Source organism: Euphorbia lathyris, chromosome 3, assembly GCF_963576675.1.
Source record: "Euphorbia lathyris chromosome 3, ddEupLath1.1, whole genome shotgun sequence".
Classification (NCBI taxonomy): domain Eukaryota; kingdom Viridiplantae; phylum Streptophyta; class Magnoliopsida; order Malpighiales; family Euphorbiaceae; genus Euphorbia; species Euphorbia lathyris.
Window position 1 is genome coordinate 52,579,293 of NC_088912.1, and position 9,223 is coordinate 52,588,515.

General features: G+C 34.6%; 1 protein-coding gene across 1 annotated transcript; it reads right to left on the reverse strand.

Moving 5' to 3' along the window:
• Nucleotides 1–4,372: 4,372 nt before the first annotated feature.
• Nucleotides 4,373–8,600, reverse strand: LOC136223077 (eukaryotic initiation factor 4A-3). The gene is made up of 8 exons (XM_066010871.1): nucleotides 8,203–8,600; nucleotides 7,311–7,551; nucleotides 7,149–7,229; nucleotides 6,575–6,682; nucleotides 6,360–6,479; nucleotides 5,538–5,705; nucleotides 4,765–4,851; nucleotides 4,373–4,667 (listed from the first exon to the last, which is right to left on the reverse strand). Exons 1-8 carry the CDS (start codon nucleotides 8,514–8,516, stop codon nucleotides 4,554–4,556), a joined length of 1,233 nt encoding a protein of 410 aa, XP_065866943.1. The 5' UTR covers nucleotides 8,517–8,600; the 3' UTR covers nucleotides 4,373–4,553.
• Between the last annotated feature and the right edge of the window lie 623 nt (nucleotides 8,601–9,223).

The following is a 9,223-nucleotide window of genomic DNA, read 5'->3' on the forward strand; positions in this document are numbered from 1 at the left end:
TTCCTAATCGAACCATTCACAACCCCAAACAAATATCTCAAGAATAACAAGTTTTAGGATTAATTTAACATATTTTTGGTGCCATAAATATAAGTCATTCTAGTTCTCCAAGAATGTTTAGTTTAATTTTTTTTTTCTTTGATCTTGGTCCATGTGTTTTTAAACATTCCAAGACTTATTCTCTAACCATGACGTGAGAGGGAATTTTTTTAGTTAATCAATTTAAATTCGTTAATTTATGTGAAATACTCTAAATTGGGCAAATTATTACAAGCACTCGGTTTTCATGTCAAATGGAAGACCTTTCATACATATTTTGACATGTGTAACATGGATCCACATATTGTAAGAGATCTCTCTATTTTAATTATTATGTGGGGTTACACTACACGTGTCCAAATGTGAATTAGGGATCCTCCAAGTGATATGGAAGGATGCTTAATATAAGAACTCCCTAAATTGACTTATACAAGGGACTGGAGTGAGTATTAGTTATATTGTGAGTAATAAGTAAAAAATATCTTGCTTGGTAGACAAATGAAGAGAACCAAAAATGGACGCTTAGAGATGACAACGGGTTTGGTGGGTATTGGATATTGGATATTACTTGATCTAATGAGATTATCCGAATCTTTGTGTAAAAGAAAGAGGAATGAGATCTAAAAAAAAAAAATAGCTTGTGGTCGGGTACTCATCATTCTGGTATTCAGAAAATAAAGAAGCAATGGTGGTTTGAGATATAGATGATGCTATTTCTAGAAGACTACATTAATTGCAGTTTCCTTGGGAAATAGAAAAAAGAAAGAAATCAATAATAAAATAACCATTTTCAAAATAGAAGAAAACAAATTAGTAATAAAATATATGATCCCGGAATAACATAGCTGATGAAACTGAGGTCATGCTTCTCTCAAAGATTGCCTTGGCGACTGATTCTTAATACAGTACAGTAGTAGATGTGAGAATCAGCCGATGCTTCCAACTGACCTCTTTACAATGTTTTTTTTCTTGTGTTTAAAACTTACCATTTGCCTTTCATTTTGTTATTCAAAAATATAAATGACACAAAATATTACCGTTGCTATCTATATTTACAATACCAACTTCTTTTTCTCTCCCAAATGAATTTCCAAAATTCTCATTATATCAACCCCCAAATCCAAATTTTCAATATTATCAAAATTCTCAATCTTTAAATTATTTTAGAATGATTAATTATAATTATGTTATTTTATGAGCTGTCAAATTTAGTATATTTAGTGTGAAATATTTATAATTAAAATAAATTATATAAATATTAATTATAATCAAAATAAATTATAAATAATGCCCCCGTCCTACTCGTTAACCGCTTGGAGAGCGGTTCAGAACAGCCTCCCGACTCATGATCTGCTGAAAAGTAAGGGGATGATTATAGTCTCAAGATGTTGCCTTTGCCGGAACAACGAAGAATCAGCAGCTCACCTTTTAATTCACTGTCAATTTGCCGCTCAGCTGTGGAATGCGGTTTCTTCGCTTTTTGGTCGCAGGATAGGGACTGCCACGGACCTCAATGCAAGAATTGCGGATACTTTGGAGAATCGATTTAGCCCTCAAATCCGTAATCTTTGGCTCAGTGCTGTAATAAAAGCTGTTTGGATCATCTGGAGAACACGAAATGATTGTCTCTTCGAAAACATTGAGCCAAATATTCACAGAGCATTGAGAAATCTTTGGACTAGGCTACGGCAGACAGACGCAATTGGTACTGGTATTGTCTGGAATTCGCAGGTGGAGAGAAGTATAATAAACTCTCTAGCTATTCATCCTCGTCTTCCCCGTATGCCGCGAATTATCCCGGTTTGCTGGATGGCTCCTCCTGTCGGCTGGGTCAAGGCGAACTCTGATGCGTCGGTCACTAACAACTCGGCCGGCGGTGGTGGAGTTTTTAGAAACAGCTCAGGGACGGTCATCGAGGCCTTTGCAATGCCGTCGAAATACAGATTTGCGCACATAGAGGCAGCAATCTTTGCTGTTCGTATTCGGCAGAAAAAAACTGGAACCACCTTTGGCTTGAATGCGACTCGTCCTATGTCGTTGCAATGTTTCACTCTCGCTCGAGGAGGGTCCCTTGGATGTTACGTGGTGAATGGCTAGAGTGCTTAGACTTGCTATCCAATATCAGTGTCGTGGCTTCTCACATTTTCTGTGAAGGAAACCAGGTAGCGGACAAGTTAGCGAACTACGGTCGTCTGCAGCCCCAGATCATTCGCTGGAACACCGCCCCGGACTTCTGTTTTGGTTTGATCAGAGATAACCTGTGGAAACGGCTCTCGTTTCGTTTCACTTAGCTTTCTTTCTTTTCATTGGTCTTTTGTATGATTTTTTGATTTTTTCTTTAATAATATCTGGGTCGGAGTTTTAAGGGAGATGTCAACCTAGTTGGGATCTCTCTGCTCCCTCTCCATCTTCGATCAAAATAAATTATAAATAAAATAATGATTTATGAGACTATAGTGACAATTTTTAGAGTTGTTTGCTATTAAAATATTTTTTTAAAGTTGACAAAAATGATGTGAATGAAAAAAAAAAATATTATAATTTAAAATGATGTGTTAAGTTTTGACAACTTTTGAGGTTGCTAGCATTGGAGATGCTCTAACATAGGCAAGGTAGAAGTCATTTGCGACAAATACCGAGTAAATGTTTGCAAGTTATTAAAACCATACAATTGTATTTGCATTATTTTGTTTTTTTTATTGAATAATTTTTGTACTGATCTACTATGATATTATTTGTAGTTTTTTATTATATCTCTTATGAGTAGTTGTGGTATCTCTCCTTGTATGGATTGTTGTCGTCGGACTCCATATATGGGTATTATCACGTTTTCTACTTGAAAAAATAGAAAGTTTTATTTATCATCATTAAAAGATCATAAAGTCATTCCTGGAAAAGAATTTAAATAGTGAAGTGGTCAAAAACAGTTTCAAGTACTGTCTACTATTACTCTATCATGATATATGATATTAAAAATGCACATTCAAACTTTTATGATGTAATTCTAAATTGTAATTTTTTAATCCTTAAGTCAAAATGTACGATTTTTCCAATCTTACGAATAAAACGATTATCTTTCTTCTAAACAAATAAATCAACATGGTGGTCAAATTTCAAGTATGAAAATATCTTAAAATATATAATAATTTAAATGGAAAAGTAAAGATGATCAAAATTAACTGTTGAATTGTTTCTATTATAAGAGAGCTTTACCATTTTTTATACAGGGCTTGTTTGTCAAAGAGCTTTTTGGTGTAAAATTAGAAGGTTTAGCCACTTTAGAAGTTTTGATTAATCAAATCTCTAATAGGTGTTTAGTAAAAAAAAGTTTGAAAGAGTTGATTAGGTCTAAAAGACTAATTTTGAAAATGCTGGTTTTATGAGTTTTTTCAATTAACTTATTGTTCCATCTCTTTTGAATAGCATTTTTACCCCTAATTACTATCATTTAACCCCAAATAAATGATTTACCATGCCCTTATGTGTCATTTTATACAAACAACTATTAGCAATCAACTGAGTTTTAAACAAGTTTACACAATCAGCTAACCAAAAAGATAATCAGCTAATAGCTAACATTTTTATGTTGTTGACGTTTAGGTAAAATCCCCTATAAGTATGTATGTATGACATATCTTCTTATTAGTAACTTTTTGGCTTAATATATTATTTGTCCCCTAAACTTGTCCAAAATGGTTGATTGACCCCTGAACTAGAATAAAATGTAAAATGTAATCAATTAATCATTCGGTAAGTCAAATGCGGAAGATATGTTACACGTACCTTAGAATGTTATTACATACTTCACAAAATAGATTAAAACATGTTAAAAAAAAACTTCTTACTTATTCAACTATAAAACATTTTCTTCTCTAATATTATAATCTCATACCCCGATCTTGGTCGTTTTACTTTTTTAAAATGCGTGCAACATAAATTCCATATTTAACTTACTTTTTCTCAACCAAGTGATTAATTGATTACATTTATGCAAGTTCGAGAAGCTAACTGAACATTTTATACAAATTCAAAAGACTATCGAGACACTTTAAAAGTTCAGAGAGGCAAATGATATATTAAGCCTAACTTTTTGTATTGCAAGTTTCAATATAAATATCATTTTTGTCAATACAAATTACGAATCCTTTCAATTATATAAATGCAGCACTGCAGAGGTAGTACTACAAAGTCAGATCAGGCTGTCCAGCCCCTGTTATTTTAAGGCTTTAACAGGCCTGGCCTGAAGCACACCTGATTGGTTATTCACACCCTTGACCTTATACTAATAATAGACAAATTCCAATTGCTTGTCTAAAAAAAGAACAAGGATGGATATTCATAACAACAACATGTATTGAGACAGTTAAAATTTGCCACAAAAAACCTACCTTAAAAATCCATATCACCCAACAACAGGACACCAAAATTATACATATTTTGTTTCCACTCCATTACAGTCATCCACTCAAAATTGAACACATTTAATCAGTCTGATAATCCAACACACAGTTTCCTTATATCAGATCAGCAACATTCATTGGCATTTCATCAATCTGTGTACTATAATACTGCTCTATATCTCTTAATATCTTTATGTCGTCACTTTTCACGAAATTTATAGCAACACCCTGCACCATCCATTTGTTCAGATTTACAAAACCATGAATAATTAATTAATTAAGAATAGACTTTCATTAAGGGAAAAGAAAAAAACAAAATTAATACCTTACGCCCAAAACGACCTGATCGACCAATTCTATGAATGTACAGCTCTCGATTGTTTGGCAAGTCATAATTAATCACCAGAGACACCTGAGATATGAAATTTTCATTATAAGAACCAACAATTAAACACCAGAAAATGCTATGAAATATATCAATCCCAACACAACAATTGCTTGCAAGTTAACCAAGGACTTGAGATCAAAATTATTTAAATGTTCATCCATGTCAAATTCTAGGTATCTTTACTCAGAGAATGATCCTGCCATAAAACCATTGCTGTGGAAGGAGTCAAACAAAATATTAACATATTACACCATTATATTTAACAAAAGCTTAACCAGAACAAGTTCCCAACAAGATCAACTAGATGAAAAAAAAAGCTTGCTGAATCATTTAGCCTTATGTAGAGACATCATTTATTATTCAAAACAAAAGAGTTAGGTTGGGATAATAATATCAAGAGAACTAGAATCGTGCAAATGATTTTCAGGTTGACCACATGAAATTGTTACATGTTAAGGGATGGTCCGAACATAAATTCAAACTCAGGTAATACAGTATGTGAAAAGGAAGAATTAGGAAATACTCTACTATAGGAAGAAAAAAGTAAAACCATACTTCGAAAATAATCAACCTCTAAGTCATCTATTGGTAGATATGCTAGATAAAATCAAAACAAAGTTAAGCATTAAGCTATCCTAAAATAATCAGTTTTCCTGTGTTGAAAAGAAAAAAATGCAGTGAGCAAGATATGATGAAAAAAAAAAACTTGCCTGTTGAACATCAAGTCCCCGAGCCCAAACATCAGTTGTGATCAGAACTCTCGTTGTACCAAACCGGAACTCTGACATAATGGCATCTCTCTCCTTCTGGGGCATGTCACCATGCATTGCTGAGACTGTAAAGTTATTGCTCCGCATCTTCTCAGTTAGCCAATCCACCTGCCAAAAGGCATTTGAAAATCCATAAGCATAAAACGGATACAGTTCAACTCTAATCTTACGCCCAATTATCAGACAACCTTAACAAATAACAGATGATTCTTTGGGTGGTATGCAACACTGCAAATCCTATCTCTCAATTGATTAATAACAAATATGGTGCATGCATCAAATTCTGATTTTCATTACTTCAAACAGAAGCCAGGGTGGTTTATTGCCAACGTAAAACAGCACTTCCCCCTTATGCAATTAAGAGTATATCAAAAGACATATTCTAGAAACAAATATACTTTAGTCCACCACATATCTTAAACTACTGGACCAAAATCGCAATCTTTGACAGCTAAAATATTTACTGCCTCAGCCAACGTAGCAACCCATAGATCAACTATACTTGATGTGATACCAAAGCAAATAAGTCAAGAATAACAATGAAAACACAACTTATGAATAGTAATTTGAATATTTTATAGAAATTAAAATTAAATTGAAGAATTCTCTAAAAAGAAAAAATGAAGACAATCTGCTAAAGCCACAAAACTTCATCCAAGGATAAGATTTTAGAAGTTCTTAAACTAAGAATGTTGACTCCAATAAAAGGTCCTAAAGTTAGACTACAGCAGGAAAAAAAAAATAGACAAGCGAATATTTCACCTTTCGCTTTGTGTTGCAGAAAATAACAGCTTGAGTGATGGTAAGAGTGTCATAAAGATCACATAATGTATCAAATTTCCAATCTTCCCTTTCAACTGCTACAAAAAATTGCTTAATGCCCTACAATCATAGAAACAGAAGCAAAATAACCTCCAGTCAGATCAAGATTTTTCATTCATAAAAAAACTTGAAGAGAAGCTCAAACATATACTCACTTCCAGAGTCAATTCATCACGTTTCACAAGAATTTTTACAGGATCTGTCATGAACTTGCCTGTCATCTCCAAAATTTCATTAGGAAGGGTAGCAGAAATCAAGCAAACCTGTAATGCATACAAGTTAAAAAGAAAACGGCACGTTACCCATCAGCCATCAGCTCCCCTAGCCCAACTAATAAACAATAACTTATATCATGCTCAATAAATACATTAGCATGCTCTGACACTCCATGCAAGCATTGCCTCCAGATCTAAGGGCGGGCAATCCCATTAGCCGAATTCATAACAAAATTCGATCAGGAGCATGCAAGTCCACGAAAAATAAAGTATTATGGGCAGGAAGAGCATATTGTTGCTCCTTAACGATTATAACAGTTTGTGAAATGGGAAAAGAATACTGGTTTGCAGATGGTATCATCACATCAAGGCATGTGGTGATCAAGGATAAAAACAAAATCAAATAAGCAGGCAAACTAGATTGGCAAAAGAACAGATAGAAATATTCAAGCATGCATGAGGGCTTGGTGCGGTGTGGTGTGGTGTGGCTGCGAAAGAGAACAAGGAAAGGAACCTGAAGCTCTGGGGGAAGATATCTGTAAACGTCATAAATTTGATCCTTGAACCCTCTGCTCAGCATCTCATCCGATTCGTCCTAAAAGACATAAGACAAGAATTCGTAAATGATAACAAAAGCAAGCGCATATAAATGCAAGAAACAAAATCACCAACTCACAAGAACTAATAATCTAATTGCTCTAGTACGCAATGTCCTCCTCTTTATCATGTCACAAACTCTGCCAGGAGTTCCAGACACAACGTGAACTCCATGCTCTAGCTTCCTGATATCCTCGCCCACACTTTTGCCTCCAATGCATGCATGGGCTTGTATGTTAATGTAATCACCAATCGCCAATATAACTTTCTCAGTCTGAGCTGCAAGTTCCCTTGTCGGTGACAATATCAATGCCTGAACCCTATAAATTTCCAAAGAACATCATTTGAGAATAGCTGAACCAACTTGTACATATTCCATTTTTCAGCCAGTAATCATAATAACCAAATACAGAGAAAAGGTAAAAACCAATGCAGAATTGATAGAACATCCTTTAGTTGTAAAGGAAGAATACAAGGGGTTTTTGGGTAGTCATGCCAGCTCAAGTATGACTAATACACAGCAAGAACACAGACAGCCTTAAAAAGTATCCAGGCCACCAACTCCAACATCATTCACTGTTACATAAATAAGCTCAATTCTCTAAGAACTAAACAAAGTAGCCTTGCACATTTATCATAGAAGGAAAGATGAACTCATGTTGTTAAAAAAGAACATGATACAAAGGAGTTTGAAATTAGGGTTTACAACAAATTTATAGGAATTTTTTAATATACTACCAAAAATTCTTGACAGCTAAGGCTTCATCGTCAGAATTGTTTCCAAAGAGAAAGACGCAGATAATACTCAACAAGGACCAGTGTGACAACACTCAACAATCTTAACTACACATAAGAGCTTTAGCAGTCCATAATCAAGCTTTAAAATATTCAAATGCAGGAAAAAAAATAGAAGAAGAAGAAGGAAGACATAATTTTGGAGTTAGGGTTTCAAAAATAATGAAAAAACTTACTCTCTACTAGAGGTATCAACGAGTTGGCAAACAGTGAGCGCAATCATGGAGGTCTTTCCGGTACCGGATTGCGCCTGCGCTATGACATCGCGGCCTTTGATTATGGGCATAACAGCCCTCTGCTGGATTGCAGATGGCTTCTCAAATCCGTAGGCGTAAATACCGCGTAATAGATCGTCGTTTATGCCCATCTCGTCGAAGCTAGTTATGGGCTCTATACCTTCTGTGGTCTCGAAAACCAATTTGTCATCCTCAGCGGCGGCTCTCCTTGCATTCCGCCCGGCCGGAACCACGCTTGTCGTCGCGGCTGCCATCGCTGTTCACAAGTTAGTTTTTTGTGCCCTCAGCCTCTTTTCCTTTGCTCTTGTAGATATTCGTTTCCGCAGACTTTGTTTAAACTTTAAGACAGATAAACATCCCCAAATTTAATTTTGATATTTTTGTTATTCGAATTGATTCATAGTTATAAAATAATTCTACAGTGAAAAGATATAAGTTAATTGTGTTGTTTTTTTTAATATTAAAATGTTTTTTTTTATAAAACTGAAAATTAAGTGCTGAAAAAATAAGTACTGGATTTTAAGTGCTGAATATTATAATTGCTGAAAATATTGAATTATTTAATTTGTGAGCTGCTATATACCGTAACTTTTTTTCATCAACCGCACCCTTTTGGCATTTATGCCCTTCTCATTTTATTTTTTTCAAAAACTCAAATTTTTTTTTTCTCTCTTTCTCTCCCAAGTCTAAAAATCCGAATTTGACGAAAATGGACCCGAATATTCCCGAAGACCATGATTTCGAACACGAAGTAATCTTACGATATAAATTTAAATTAAAAATTCATTTTTTAAATTTTGAATTTTTTTTAAGGAATAAGCCTAAACGGATGCGCCACTCGTTCCACCATCAAGTGGAACGAGCGCGGAACCCAGTTCCACCTTATAGTGGAACGGGTGCGCCACTCGTTCCACCTTATAGTGGAACGGGTGCGCCACTCGTTCCACCTGATGGTGGAACG